Source organism: Dermacentor silvarum, chromosome 6, assembly GCF_013339745.2.
Source record: "Dermacentor silvarum isolate Dsil-2018 chromosome 6, BIME_Dsil_1.4, whole genome shotgun sequence".
Lineage (NCBI taxonomy): Eukaryota > Metazoa > Arthropoda > Arachnida > Ixodida > Ixodidae > Dermacentor > Dermacentor silvarum.
In genome coordinates, this window is record NC_051159.1 from 144,875,875 (window position 1) to 144,892,262 (window position 16,388).

Consider the following 16,388-nt stretch of genomic DNA (forward strand, 5'->3'; position numbering starts at 1 on the left):
TAGCACCGGTAGAAAGCAATGATTGTACACGTTTCTTTTCAACGACAGTGGTAAACTCCCAGTCAGGATTTGGTAATGCCTACTGTATGCACTCCAACCCAATTTTATTCTTCTGTAAATTTCCTTCTCATGATCAGGGCCCCCTGTGAGTAATTGACCTAGATAAATGTACTCCTTTACAGACTAAGCTGACTGCCGATCCTGTATTCTTGTTCTCTTGCCAGGCTATTCAACATTATCTTTGTCTTCGGCATATTAATCTTCAACCCCACTCTTCCACTTCCTCGGTTAAGGTCCTCCATCATTTGTTGTAATTCGTCCCCATCGTTGCTGAATAGGAAAATGTCATCTGCAAACCAGAGGTTGCTGAGGTAGTCACCTTAGATCCTCACTCCTAAGTGCTCAGTCTCCCAGTCTAAGAGCTTGAATACTTCTAAGCATGCAGTGAATCACATTGGAGATACTGTTTCTCCTTGTCTGACCCCTTTCTTGATACAGTAGAACCCCGCTGTTACGTTCCCGGGTGCTGCGTTTTCCCGTCTGTTACGTCGTTTTCGGCCAGTCCCGGCACAGCTCCCATAGAACCCAATGCATTGGTAAGCCCGCTGTTACGTCGCAACTGTAGGACTGTTCCCGCATCATACGTTGCGAACTGCCACACCGCGCCGGCCCGAGCGGCCATTTTGACTTTTCATGTCGCTTGGCTTGGTTGCTTGACGATGGCATTAGCCGCCCAAAGTGCTGGGGGCGACATTTATTACGTATTTTCGGTTTCCGCCAGCAAAAGTATGGCCTTTGATATCGCTTTTGCTATCTAAAGATGATGTCTATGACGCGTTGCGGCCTGAAATTGGTTTTGGCTCATAGATGTTCCATATAAAGTCCAAGGGCGATAACGCCGTCACCGCGCGCCGTATGCTTTCTTTCGCGCGCGAGACGCAGTCATCGGCTCCCCTCGCACGCTTTCACTCGCACATACAGCATACGTCGCCGCCGCGCGCCGTATGCTGTATGTGCGAGTGAAAGCGTGCGAGGGGAGCCGCGCGGCTGTATGCTGAATGTGCGAGTGAAAGCATGCGAGGGGAGCCGACGACCGCGTCTCGCGCGCGAAAGAAAAGCAGGGAGGAAGCACGCCTCCTTCCGCTGCGCTCCAGGCACCAGCAAGGGAGCGAGGGGGGGGGGGGGGGGATAGCGGGCAGCGTTGTGTTCTGGCATCATACCGCGGGCCGTATCTTGAAAGCGATCTGTGTGGGGGCAGATTCTACGCAGTGTAGGTGCGTCTGCGGCTCGTGGTTTTGTGCGTGCTGTGTGTTCTCAGCGCTCAGTTTGGGTTGAAGCGATAGACAACAGCACGAAGTTCACTTCGCTCGCTTCTGCAACGGCGCTTAACTGCGCGTGTCCGCGCTCATCGAATGTGATGTGTTCATGTTTGCCTGTGGGCGCTGACACCATGTTTGTTAATTAGTTAATAACCGAATGTTTACAAGTTTATACAGACTATAAAACTACTATTCTTACTTTGTATAGCTCATCGCAATCGATACTTCGGCTGTCGGGCGAAACTACTTTTTGTCGCACGTAAGAATTAAAATAATATTGTGTGCAGTTCAACACTACTCCCATTTCTCAATTTTTCCTGTTTCCTGGCTCTTGCGTTTCCAGGCTCTTACGTTCTTTTTTTACGGTCCCGTGAAAAACGTAACAGCGGGGTTCTACTGTAGTAACTTTCTACTTTTCTTGTGGAGAACCAAGGTATCTATGGAATCCTTGTAGATATTTGCCAAGATATTCATGCATGCCTCCTTTACTCCTTGATTACGCAATGCCTCTATGACTGCTGGTATCTCTACTGAATCAAATGCCTTTCCATAATCTAGGAAAGCCATATAGAGAGGTTTATTGTACTCCACAGATTTCTCAATTACCTGATTGATGACATGGATGTGATCCATAGTAGAATATCCCTTCCTGAAGGCAGCCTATTCTCCTGGTTGACTGAATTCAAGTGTTGCCCTGATTCTATTCGAAATTATCTTCGTGAATAGTTTATACAGTACTGAAAGCAACCTAATGGGCCTATAATTCTTCAATTCTTTAACGTCTCCCTTCTTATGGATTAGTATAATGTTGGCATTCTTCCAGTTCTCTGGTACACTTGAAGTCTGTGAGGCATTGCGTATTAAAGGCCACAAGCTTTTCAAGCATGATATCTCCTCCATCTTTTATTAATTCGACTGTTGTTCCATCTTCTCCAGCAGTTTTTCCCTGGGTCATGTCTGGCAAGGCTTTCTAACTTCATCGCTAGATATAGAAGGAGCCTCTGTATCCTGTTCATCAATGTATACTTCGAATGAAAGTAGCTTGGCTGCTCTGGGTACTGTACAGGTCAGTATAGAATTCTTCTGCTGCTTTTACTATGTCATCGAAATTGCTGATGACATTACCCTGCTTATCTTTCAGTGCATACATCTTGCCTTGTCCTACGCCAAGTTTTCTTCTCACTGATTTCATGTTGCGTCCGAATTTTATGGCTTTCCAATCGTTTTCACATTATAATTTCGAATATCCCTTACTTTCTTCTTCACTGTTGATCAGTTTTGACAGTTCAGCAAATTCTATCTGATCTCTTCAGTTTGAAACTTTCATGCTTTGTGGTTTCTTTATTAGGTCCTCTGTTACTTCTGACAGCTTACTTACTGGTTGCCTTGGTGTCTTACCTACCACTCCAATTGCTGCTTCTGAGATCAGCCTAGTTACTGTTTCTTTCATTACGTCTATCTTATCTTCATCTTCCTGTTCTAAAGCTGCATATTTGTTTGTGAGCACCAGCCTGAATTAGTTTGCTTTTATACTTACTGCATCTAGGTTGGCCTGTTTCTTCCTGTTTACTCTTTCTCTCTTAAAATTGAGAGAAATTCTAGACCTCACAAACCTATGGTCACTGCACTGTACCCTACGTAACACTTCTACATCCTGCACTATGCTGGGATCGGCAGAGAGTATGAATCTATTTAATTTCTTGTTTCTCCATTAGGGCTTTTCCAGGTCCACTTCCTGTTGCTACGCTTCTTGAAGAAGGTATTCATTATTCGAAGCCTATTTCTTTTGGCAAATTCTTCGAACATCTTTTCTCTAGTGTTCCTAGAATCGATGCCGTAGTTGCTGATTGCTTGCTCACCAGCCTGAGAAAGACCTCTGTAGCAGAGGACGTGGCCATTAGTCAGCACTGTATAAGCTTCAGCAGTTCTTATAACCCCACTAAGGCCAATAATATCCCAGGCAATGCCTGATAATTCCTCTAACAGCCCTGCTAAGCTAGCCTCCCTTGAGAGCATTCGCGTGTTGAACGTAGCCAGTTTCAGATTCCAGTGGCGGCCTGTCCAGAACAGAGATTCTTAGCACCCTCTGCCATGTCGCAGGTTTGACTGCCACCTTGGTCAGGTGCTCCGCAGCCGCTGGGGACTGCGGGCCATGGGTTAATCACAGGGGTCACGAGTGAGGTAGTGGCCAAATACTGCATTAACTAGGGAGGCCAATTCCTGTTCTGGTGAGAGGTGCCTTTTTGTTGAAGCTTAGTGGGCCTTCCTAATTTGGTTGCACCTCAACTAGTATTGCCCCACTGGCTCTTGGCTTATTTTTTTTTTTTTTTTTGCCGGTGTCAGGTGCCACTCCAAGCCTGAAAATGTAGTGGACTGGAGGAGGATTTGAATCTAAGACCTTCGAATCTCTGCTCCACCTCTGCTACCTCTGCTAAGGTATTTTGACTTTTCTTTTTCTCCTTTTGTGAGAGCAATGAGCAACACAAGGATGTTTCTAACGTGTTGCAGTTAAAGGAAGCATAACAAGATGATGCTACCAGTGCTGCCACTGCTGTTTACATCTTGGATGCCCACGTAATGCATTATACGGACAGGCTGTAACTGTAATGGGTTGATACTCTAATAAGAGAGAGAGAGAGAAAAAAAAGGAGAAACCGAAGCAACTTAAGAACTGACGCAGCTTGTGCCCATACCTTCTCTAGTGACTGATCGCCACTCAACATGGGCTGCAGTTCCGGCATGGGGCTGACGGTCAGCACAGGGCTCGGGACCAGGTTTGGTTGTGGCTGCTGCTGCTGTGGCTCCGTGTCAGACTCAACTGGCTGCGGGTTCTTTTCCACTACAAATACCCACAAGTAGCCCCAAGGTCAGAAGGCAAAACAAGTAGCAAAACAGCATAAAATTTAGCAGTGACAATGCTTTCGTAACATAGTCATGCTAAAACATACCAAGAGAGCTAAGGCGAGTTGTAGCACAAGACTTAGCAAACACTTCATTTTGAACAGTGTATTTCATGTAGAATTGTTTGTGAGAGTTGTGGAAGAAAAGCTCTCTTAGCTAAAGAGTGCATTATCACCTGATGTTTCAAGCCAAGGTCAGCTAGGGACACTGCACTTTCAGAGTTACCAGGAAACTATGGTGCCATGCGCAGTTCTGTAGCAGTTTTGTTCACCCTACTTTGGAGCTAGGGATCATGCAACAAGTTATGGAACAGAAAATTATAAGCACAGCAATAAGAGCCACAAACTCAGAAGTATGAATTAGTTAGCAAATGCGGGCATCTGATATTGTAGTTGAGATTAGAAAAAAGTAGAGTTGGGCAGGTCGTGTAATGCAGAGAGCAGCTAACTGATAGAGTAACAGATAAGTGACAAAGGAAGACGGTGTCTGGCATGATGACATAAGGAAATTTGCAGGCTTGGCACAGAGCTAGCTGATACAAGACCCTTGGCTTTAGCTAAAGGACACAGCATTGCGTACATGTATGTGGTTAGGACCTTATTTTCTTTCTCACCATCTTTCACCACTGAGTCTCCTCCCCATCCCGTTTGCTAGTGCAGAATGCATAGAAGGAGCTAGCTCAAGCCAACGTGTGTGCCTCTCAGTAAATAATCTCTCATATTTGACTTAGTTTGAAGCGGACTGAGACACAGACAAAGAAAGGAAGTAGACAGGACAGCACTTCACTCTCAACTGATTTTTTGTTGTACAGAAAAAAGATTTATACAGGTGTTACAGTATTTTCGTGCATGCGCAAACAAAGCAAGATGTGGCACAGGTTGTTATTATCATGACAGGAGCACCAAGACTTTAACCTAGAAAACTAGCACAATTGTCATCTGTCCAGATACGCATACTTTGTCATGCAAGCCTAATGGTTGTCTGACTGACGCAATCGCTACCCCTTTTTCTAATATTGTACGCCTCGACTATTTCACGAGTTACTTCATCTTTGTGTCGAAAATCTTGCTTTGTTTGCGCATGCGCGAAAATACTGTAACACCTTTATAAAGGTTTTTTTCTGTCCAATAAAAAATCTGTTGAGAGTCAAGCGCTGTCCTGTCTACTTCCTTTCTGTGTCCGTGTCTCAGTGTGCTTCAATCTAAGTCAAATATGAACGTCAACCAACTAGCCCAAATCACCATCTTGTTGCAAATAATCTCTCTCTTTCTTACCAATGCCTGTAGTGATGCTGGACTTCCTTTGTGGTTGCGCAGTTAGTGGGAGGTTCTGAGGCAAGAGAGCGAGCTTCTGCTGGTTCTGCAGCTTGTCATAAAGTAGGTGGTAGATCGCACTGTAGTGGTCGAACCTCTTCTCCAGCACAGACTGCAGCAATAAGGCAAGCAACACAGCAGCATGAAGGTAATGAGAAATTTCATAAAGCAACAACTCAAGCCTGAAATACAATATTCTGGCACAAGTAACTTGTGCGCGCGCTCACACACACACACACACAAAGAGAGAGAGTTAAATAAAAAAATCACAATAAAATACATAAAAAGTAAATAAATAATAACAGCCTGCATGTGTAAATTACAAAAGAAAATTACATGAGAAAGTTCTCAGATCCTTACAGAATCAACGCTGCACAACTACGTGAGCACAGCAAAGCTCCACAAACAATTTTGTTTTGCTTTTCTCAACACCAATCTCTGATAAAGTAGAATGCAACTACACAACATTGCAGGCAATGGGCAATGCCATCTCCCCCCATTAGCAATCCAACCCTTCCCATAATAGGTGTGCTAGTCTGCCTCAGAGCACTTGGTGTCCTGCAGGTCAGACAGATGACTGTGAATCTGGAAGACTGTCGTGTGCTCTGGTATATTTAAGAGTGCTGAAAACTAAGCAATACTTCTGGCTGCTTTTATGTTTGACAAAGTATTCCAGCGTGGCTGCTAGGGATGTGCGGAATCTTGGTTGTATGGGGTGAAAATTAGGTGGTCAAAAAGGCACCAAGGGGTGGAGAGCAAGGGTGTTGCAGGAAGATCTGGCCTTCCCTGATGGGTGCCCTTGCGCATGTCTCTCAGACAAACAGAACTGTCTCCCGAAACAAGCCCTTACCACAGTTTATGCCTCTGTCACTGCAGGTCTGGATCCTGCCACTGATGCATTCATCTGTGCACATGCTTTGTTTCTATCATTGTGAGCTATACAATAAAATGCTGTAGATACATAGTTGGCGGGGAACGTGGATCAGGTGTGCACTAAGCGATGTACAGTTAAACCTTGATATAACGAACTTCAATATAACGAAATGCTCAATATAAAGAAGTGTTTAACTTTTCATAACCTGTAGTAACCTGTAACATAACCTGTAGTAACCATGTAGTATTTGGAACCTCAATATAACGAAGCGTGTTCATACGTGATTCCAATATAACGAAATTTCACTGCCGCCACAAAGGAATGCAGAGACAAGAAATAGAAACTTCTCTGGATGCAGATGGTCAAATGATTCAATTACAAGCGGCTGCTTGTGAACACACTTCTCAAGAGCGACCGCCGAAGTGGAGCAGCGTCATGTTCCATATAAAGTCCACGTGTGATAAGATCCTATCGTGCCTCGCGCACATGTGCTTTAGGTGCAAGTGAAAGCGTGCGAGGGTGAGACAAGAAAGATGGTGACTGCACGAGTGCCACCTTCCCGTGCGAGCAAAGGGAAAGAGAGGGACGGGAGCCAGCTCACAGTAAAGCGATCAAGCACACGCGACGAGGCGGAAGGGGGGGGGGGGGATAAGTTGGTGCGCCGTCTTGAGTTCTGACGCGCTTCTCGGCCGTGGCTGTGCATGGCTGTAAGTGCGGCTGAGTGCATAAGCAGCTGCACACCCTGCTTTAGACATAATCTGCCGCGTGTGCAAAGAATGGGCGTGCCAAGATGGCATCACATCACGTAAGCTGTCTTCCCGCAAGTTTAGTAATGCAGGTTGCATAATCTCTAATTTGAGAGACTCATTGAAACGAGAGGTAGACGAAGCATTCCCTCCCCGCTGCCGTCACTTTTCATGATAGCGTCGTGCTAGGGCCCCCTGCCTAGCCTCTCAGGACCTCAATAAAGTTGTGTACTACTACTACTTGCCGCCGTAGCGGCTTTGCAGCAACAACGGCATCCTCAAACTCAACAAGGCCTCGAGCCAGTTTCTCCATCAGGCCCCACTTCTCTGCAAACGCCCTCATGATGGTCAACGCACTAGCCACGTCAGATACGGAAGGGCCATCCTCCATTACAACGACACAGAAGTGCAAGAAGCTACGGAAGCAGAAAACACCATATTTTGACGTCACTATCGGTGGCGACTGCAGTCCAGGAAAGGTCCGCGTGCCACAATTTCACTATCTATGGTCTGCGCATATGACATTTCGCCAATTCCATGCTTGTACGCACTGAAAAATGAAGTAAATACTATGCACTAATCACTTGGCATGCGATAGGCGACTACGGCTTAAGCGGTGTGCCAATACATTAGGTACAATGGCGACAGGGTGGGGGATTCATTGCGACTATATTTACACCAGAATTACTTATTTACAGGTTTTACTGTAGTTTGGAGAGTGCGACAGCAGTGAAAATTATGCATTTTCTTATGGCACAACTGTGAAGCCTAGCCTTGGGAAACATACTGCTTTAATTAAACATGCACATGCGCATTATACTGCACGACCTCAGGTTGCACATCTAGGTCACAAAGTAAAGGATTTTCTCCCAGCCAGCACCCGTGACCTCCAAGAAAAAGCTTGGAGACCACAGGTCTCACATTGGGCCCACACACTGTGGCAGTGAACCAGCTGTTAACAGTCCCCCATGTGCCACAAATGCACTCAACCTACTTATGCTTCGTGTTCTCTGTTCCGCTTCATCCATTATGCATACAATGCTTTCACAGCTGCCACCTTTCGTTCTCTTATTTGCACTGTTCCTTGTGAAAACTAGGCTCTACATGCGACCATTTACACGTCACTTCTTGAGCAGAACGCAACTTAGGCTTTCAGAGCATTAAACTGTACAGCTCATAATGAAAGCCCTTTAATTGGGCAAGTGTTCTTGATGCTACCAGTAACTTTTGTAGTTTAATAGCACAGATATATCGCATTAACAGCTGTAACAAGCTTTAATCAAATTTTCATTGCTTACATGAACCAAAGACTCACTTTCATTTATGATCACTTATACTTTCTTGGGACTTTCAACCTGTTACTTGGCCTTCACCAAAGTGGAGAAACACTACTCTGTCACTCCCACCTGGATGTTGCATTCACCAATGCATACTCATTCTTAATAGGAATGCCGACAGCGCTGAATGCAATGCCATGTGGTGGTGAAGGAATAGCAGAACACCTTCTGTGCCACGGCCCGTACTTTGAAAATGAAAGGTTTGTCCTGCACACCACTCTAAACCAGTTAGATTGAAGACCTTTTTTCACTGGACAAGATCTTGGAACCATGGTCTCACACATCACAGCTGCGAAAGCCCACAAATGTGCTGCTGTGATTCCTAAAGGAATTGGACTGAGCAAGCATCTGTGACACAGTGGTGAGAGTCTTCATTAAGTTGGTGATTCCAGTGTACATACAACATTTGACTTTCTCTCCACCTCTTAATCTTTTCCTCCCCTTTCACCTTACTACAGAGCTGGGTAGCAAACCAGGCTGGTTAAGCCTGGTTAATCTCCCTGCCTTAAATAGATATTTTTCTCACTCTACCTGAAACCTCGTTCTTCTCTGCTTTTAATCACCAATTTATAAAAACAAAACATGGCGAAAGGCATCTAAAAATTGTTTCTAAAAATTTGAGCCATGAACCTAAGCATTAACCATAGGTTGTGAAATGTACACAGGCACACACAAGTTGTTTTCAATTTTCTACGTGACTACTTTTCACAGAATTATCACTGTTACCACTCCATCACTCTGTGTAAGATGTGCTTGGCCACATCCGAAATTTCTTGAATGTCATTCGCCAATTCTATTGCATAAGAGACATTATATTGCATGCATGACACAAATGGTGTTTTACAATCTCGACTTTAAGCGAGCGCAATCCGATTGCTCTGGAGTGTATGGTGACACATGTGTAAATAGAAGACGGACTTAACTCAACATGCACACACAAATACACATATTACAGGCACGCACACATACGCACATACACAAACGCTCGCACACACGTGCACGCACACACACACACTCGCACACACATGCATGAACACAGCTCCTTCTGAAAAACCTACCACCTGAAAGCTGTCAGTGCTGATAAAAGCATGAGCGCCGTGCCAGCCATGATCACAAACCTGTTCAATCTGCTCCTGTGTGACATTTGGCAACTGAAGCAAGTGCTGCAACACTATGGGGTCGAGCTTCTCGTGGACGGTGGGCGTGGCTGCTGGCATCTCCATGAGACGATCAAATTCGGGGTACGGTGTGCCCATTCGCATCCACCGATGCTGCACCACCTGCCGAATGGACCAGCGCTTGTCGGGGTCTACCACCAACATCTGTCGGATCAGCTGCTCACATTCTGCAAACAAGAGGTGCACATCGTCAAGATCATACACACACGCATACCCAGGCGGTAACGGTCATGCATACATCATCAAACACGCAATGTAATTATTTTTAAAATAATCTACGATAGCCAACGCTTGATATAACAAATGGATACAATGACTAATCAGATAAAGTTAGGTAAATCTAAAATTTGGTTGACTATGCTTCATTTAAATAAGTATTTTGCTGCTATAATGAAACCAAAAATGCAAAGTCCAAGACAATATTGGTTACAGTGAAGTGGGTGTTTGTTCACTTGCGGCTCAGAGTATGTTTTCCTGTAGCAAAGAATGCCAATACTAAGCAACTTGAGACAGCACCTTCTGGATGCACATGAGCATTATGGCCAATGGCTTGGCTGGTCCTACAGCCAGCAAGTCAGCATGTCAGTCTCATGTGATCAAAATCACACAGTTGCATATTAACAACAGCGTAAAGCACACTTGCAATACAATGCTGCTCGCGTGCTATGTCTCAGCATGGTAAGCCACCAATGGGTGACTTATCGTTGCAATGCTTGCAAGCACTGCAAGGGTGGGGCCCGAGCCATTTTGACCAATCACAGGGGGCTAATAGTGGATTTGGAATAAAAAGAGTGGAATAGTTTTATGTTATTGTGGCCTTAATCACAAAATCTTTTCCAGCTGAAATCAGTGTGTATACCTTCGTGCCCTTGTGTGTATATGTGTACAAATCAAATAATAATAAATAATTGCAATATACTGCATTTAAGGAAGGTACTTTTGCATTGGATATGACTTTGTTTATAGCAATGTTCTACTGCATTACCTTAACAATTAGCTGATCTTGGCTACAACCCATTAGATCACAGAGAGCTGCTTTAAGAACTCGAAGATGACATTACCTTTCACCTTTCACTTCTATGCCATTTGATGGCATACCACATCTCTGTTTTTAGTAAGAATGCCCTACTTGCTGTCTTAGAAGCATACTCATTTAGCATTAGTTAACGTTTTCCATTCAAGTAGGACCTGCAGGCATGACTTTGCCATGAATTGTCGTATTTAGCTGATAGACCACTGTAAATGAACTTGTTTTATTACTGATAAAGATGCCTAGGAATAATTATTTTGGGAGGAGGTTAGTTACATGGCACACATGTGCTATATAAAATCATTAAAGGGGTTGACACACCAAATTTTGAAGCTATAGAAAGCCTGCTGTAGGCTTCCTCTGTATGCAGGGCACTCAACACGAAGTGTTGGACACAGCAAGCATTTAAAATATATTTTAATTCGCTTCTAAAGAGTGCCTAAATGCTCGTTCTTGCAATCGAGACCTATCGCTAGCGCGATGAACACCAACGTCATAGTACATTAGAGTGACGTACAATGAGCGGTGACCCACAGCACCGGGCAAGCCTAAAGAGCCTCTAGTCTATAGAGTACAGTGAACCGCATTGGACGCAAACGTAGAGTCAGATTCGGAGCTGCCGCAGCTAGCCATGACAACTGTCGGCGTATTTTTGTTTGCTTGTGCTGGTACAGAACGTGTGTGCGATAGCAGGCGATGCAGCAGTGCGTGTGTCACAGTGTTGTGGGCCCACATGACCAAGCTACCTAGACAGTAGCTTTGCACTTTTGCACTGTCCAATTCGGCGCCCAGAAACTGAAACCGAAACCGAAAATGGTTCACATAAATAATGTGATATTAAATTAGTTATCAAGAATATATGAATCTTCGAGCGTGTATCATGCTTCATGGAGCAATAAGAAACGTTTGAAACAAAGAACGCGCAAGCCACAAATTTGATGTCTCAACCCCTTTAATTTCTCCTACTTAATTGCAGTTGGTAGCTGTAGTACATAAGAATGTGGTTGCTGCAAGCAAAAACATTGGTATGTATGCACTGTGCAAGGTGTCACTTACCTGTTGTCATGAAGTAAGGTACCCTAAATTTTCCTGAGAGAACGCTCGTCCGTAGACTTTGCAATGTTTTGCCATCGAAGGGAAGGGCACCACACACAAGAACATACAGGACTACTCCCATACTCTGCGGGCAAGGCAGAGAAGGAAGGTAAAATTGTAGTTGAGGCATTGAACAAGAAGTGATGGAAACAACAGCGTACTCGCAGAACTTTGACATGCAATACTACAGTCGAACGCAAATATAATGAACACTTTTACTATGAAACGACCAGTATACCAAAGGGGACATGGCCAGGTTTCCATATTCTTGGTTTAAGCGTGAAAGAACACGGACGGTGGCAAAAGAAGACAGTACAAGCGCTCACAACTAAATCTTTATTGGAAAGAACAACATATATGAGTGATTGCAAAAACCGTAGCGTACAAACATCACATGGTCTAAAGGGTAACAGTTATCAGATAAAACATCCCAATGCTTCTCATCTAGCCTCGCGAAATAATTGAGGCATTTCACATAAAAAGACTAGGAGAAACCTGTGTTAGCCAGGCATCAATATCATTGTTAGACAGTGAATTTCAATATTTGCTCAGCACGTGCGTCAGTGCGAAGTAGTGCTTTTTCTTGTTTGAATTTTTGCGGCTTCACCATTTTTCTAATTTATTTTATCTGATAACTGTTATCCTTTAGACCATGTGATGTTTCTATGCTACGGTTTTTGTAATCACTCATATATGTTACTCTTTCCGATAAAGATTTAGTTGTGAGTTAACGCTTGTCCTGTCTTCTTCTGCCACCGTCCGTGTTCTTTCACGCTTAAACCAAGAATATGTTACCGTACCAACTCGCCAAACTGTCCATCCTTTTGCAGCTTTCCATCTTATAAGTGCACAGTCAGTGCCATAGTAACGAAGAATTTTACGATGACTTCACTTGTTAAATAAAATAATCTATGCAACCCTGGTCGCACTTTAGTCTTTTGTAATGAAGTTACGCTCAAACGCCAGTGCAGCCTCTTTGTTGTAAGTTTGCAATGGCAACATGTATGTCCACTCGGTGCCTGAATAACAGGACCAGGCAAAGGATGCCTCTGCACTATTGCCTTGAAGTATAAAGCTGCATTCAACTCCCTGGAGCTGTTACTAGCATCATTGCAGGCACTTCCAACAAAACATACTGTCACCCTTGACAATATCGCATCAGCGGTATTCAACTATTCTGTAAAGTGGCACATGTAGAAAATAATCACTGATTAAAAAAAAAAAAACATGTCATCAGTATAAGGATAAAGATTAATTACTTTTAACATACCTATTTTGCCTTATTCATTGCTCTAAGGGATGCAATAAAGTGATGTGACCTGTATAAACACAAGGGACATTCCGAGTTCTCACTTCACTATAGTGGTGTTTGACTATATAACCAAATCTATGTCCTCTCAGTATTGCTATTAGAAAAGAGCCAGGAGATATGTTAGCTGGACTCGCCTTGCACATTATGTTGCAGAACACAGTAATGGAAGAGAGAGAGAGAGACAGAAGAAAGGGGAAAGGCAGGGAGGTTAACCAGATGGGAAGGTCCGGTTTGCTACCCTACGCTGGGGAGAGAGGGGAGGGGGAGGTAATGGCAGAATGCCCCACAGAATACTAGATAGAGACTAGCATTCTGACTTATGTGTCCCTGACCCACATAATAAGTTTGACAATGATTATTGGCAAAAAGAGCAAAAGCAAGAAAACTAGAAATGATCAAATGGAAACAAAGCAAGTTGCAGAGCATACCTTGTATAGTTAAGAAACGTATTCAGTTTTGACAAAAAACAGATCCAAAGGTTGCTACATATATTTGATATTCATTCAAGATCAATCCTTTCAATGAGACTCACCCAAATGTCCGCCTTGGGCCCATCATATTGTTTTCCCTCAAAAAGCTCAGGGGCTGCATAGGGGGGACTGCCACACCATGTTGACAGCTTCTTACCGGGTTCAAAGTGATTGCTGAAGCCAAAGTCTGAAATGAGCAAAGAATGTAAACAAATTACTAACATATTGTTATGTGTGAAAAGACACAGACAACAGAGACCGTTTACACTGTATTTACACTGTAGCCAGACCGCAAGACAAACACTCGCTCGTGCCAAGAGCCCAGACATGTCATCATCTTTCTCGTGGAGGCTTGTCTCTTCAGCATCTGTCGATAGTATCGTAATACTACCGCCGGCGGCAAAAGCGCTGTCCCGGTGCTGCTAAGTATCTAAGGCACGTGGAGAGGTCTAGGGCTTGAGCCTCGCGACTTGGACAATGTCACTGGTTGTCACACAGCAGAGGACGTAGTGACCTTGGCTAGAATGATCTCACAGGTGACATCGGTCACTTGACGGAGCACGCGATAAGGGCCTGTGTAACAGGAGAGTATTTTTCAACAAAGGTCTACTTTACGAGATGGTGACCAAAGCAACACGAGGGTGCCGGGTGTAAAATGGACATCACGGTGACTGAGGTTGTAGCGGTGCTTCTGTTTCTCTTGCAATACATACACCGCTGTAGACATGAAAATAAGAAAAGGTCTCTCAAGCTCACTTAAAGAAGCCGAGAAGTAAACCATAAAACTGTGAAATGAAGGCACCAGGGTTGAAGACGACACATTCAAGGACACCGAAACTGTGCCACCGAAACTGAAACTCCACAGTGTGAGCAACAAAGGAATTCAATGCTGGTTGTTATATATTGAATAATGTGATCAAAGAGAAATGGTGATTCAGGAAAAATGGGTGACACTCTCAATACCTGAAAAACTACAAGAAGCTGTTATTGACAATGAATATAAGTGCAAAGATAAGGCCCAGCTACCTCTCTCATGGTGGAAATCGTGTCTGTGACACGAAAGGTATGCACACTTACTTATCCAGATAACTATGAAGTTTTATGAGATACTGAGCAAGAGCTCATTTCCCGAACTGCGAATATTAAAAAACATTTCCCGACACAGAAAGCACACACTTGCTTATTTAGAGTTAATTAGTAACATTAATATGGTTGCTAGAAGTTTATGGAGGGGGATCTGCGAAAAAAATATGAATATTTTTGCAGCATGTGTGCACACTCTGGAATTCAGGTTACTGGTTGCAAGCAGAAGCTGCTTGGCAATTCAGCTTTCTAGAAAAGACCATGCCCCCATCAACTTCTGACATCAGCTGTATATTAAGCTCTCAGGTGCCAAAACATATCATGCCTTCACTGCCACACATGACGGTGAGCATGCAATGCTCACAATGCATGCTTGCAAGAACGTAATAATTATTTGCAATACAATGCAAGAGGCTGCCCAAACTTGCTGTACTCACCTGCTATCTTGATGTTCATCTCACTGTCAAGCAGAAGGTTCTCAGCTTTCAGGTCTCTGTGTACCACATGCCTCTTGTGGCAGTAATGGACAGCACTCACTATTTGTTTGAACTTCCGCCGGGCCATGTCCTCTGGCATTGGACCAGTGGCCACCAAGTAGTCTGTCACAAAGATGTCAACATTAAGCTCAATCTTAACACACAAATTGAGGCAGTTCCTGCACAATGCTACTATGACATTATTTTTAGTGAGCTGGTCTACCATAAAAAATTTATAAATTGAGACTTTTGTAACTAAGGTGTATGCTGCAGGAGTTGGGTGCCTGCAAATTAACTATGTGCGAGCATGAAATATTTGCTATGCTGATGGTATATAGACCCGTACCCTTCCTTCAATTCTTTACAACTGTAAAACATGTTTCCAGAAATTTGCTTAGCTAAACCAAGGAAACCATACTGCCGAAGAAACCATTTTGTGTTGTGTATATTTGGATGCACCAGGAATAGCAGGTTCTGAGCTCTGTGGTTCAATTCTGTAAAGATATACTTCTGATAAGACAAACAATTTTCACTATCCCTTCAAGATTATCTTAAAGGGAGTCTACTGAGCTTAAAAGACACACAAAGAAAAACACACGCAGAATGCAGGTGATATCTGCCACTTACCAAATATTTCACCTTTGTCTGCATATTCTGTGACTAAATAGATCATTTTCTCCGTTTCCATTACCTGCAAAATATATAGGGTATGGACAGGTTTAGGTAATTTAACACAAACTGCAGCAAGGCCTACAGTGAAAATACCAGCATAAGTATAATTATTTTCAGCACTACAAAAGGCTTATTAGTGACTTTACAAAGTCCTTGACTTGTGAGCGGCAGTGCAATATGTTCCTTTTAGCATGGCACGTTTTCACAAGCAATCTCACAATCTATTTTGAGAAGCACATGTAAAAATTGTGGCAAGGTATTGCACAAAGGAGGTGAATTCTCATTTACATTTACAAACACAATGCTTCATTCTTTGATACATCCAGAGTTCCAGTGAAATTGTTTGTTCTATGCTAGTACACTCCGTTTCATACTTAGCAGGCAATGCTTCGGAAGCTATAAAAGTCATTTGGCCAGTTATGAACGTATAAAAGTACATTCATAAAAGTCTCACTTTGCCAGTTGTTTCTGATCTGTGGCGCTTTCTACTGAATAAATATGTCACATGTTACAACTACAACATCTGGACAATAGATTATGTCAAGTCATGCATTAATGCATCTTTGTGCTTCCAGCATGCGA

At 43.6% G+C, this 16,388-nt stretch overlaps 1 protein-coding gene across 1 annotated transcript in view; it reads right to left on the reverse strand.

The window, feature by feature from the left end:
• The window catches only part of LOC119456127 (serine/threonine-protein kinase SIK3), a 98,197-nt gene that overhangs the window by 20,114 nt on the left and 61,695 nt on the right, over window positions 1-16,388 (reverse strand). Inside the window, 7 exon segments of the mRNA XM_037717738.2 lie at window positions 4,013-4,158; window positions 5,495-5,645; window positions 9,609-9,835; window positions 11,755-11,878; window positions 13,638-13,762; window positions 15,096-15,257; window positions 15,762-15,825. Of these exon segments, the coding sequence (XP_037573666.2) occupies window positions 4,013-4,158; window positions 5,495-5,645; window positions 9,609-9,835; window positions 11,755-11,878; window positions 13,638-13,762; window positions 15,096-15,257; window positions 15,762-15,825 (999 nt within the window).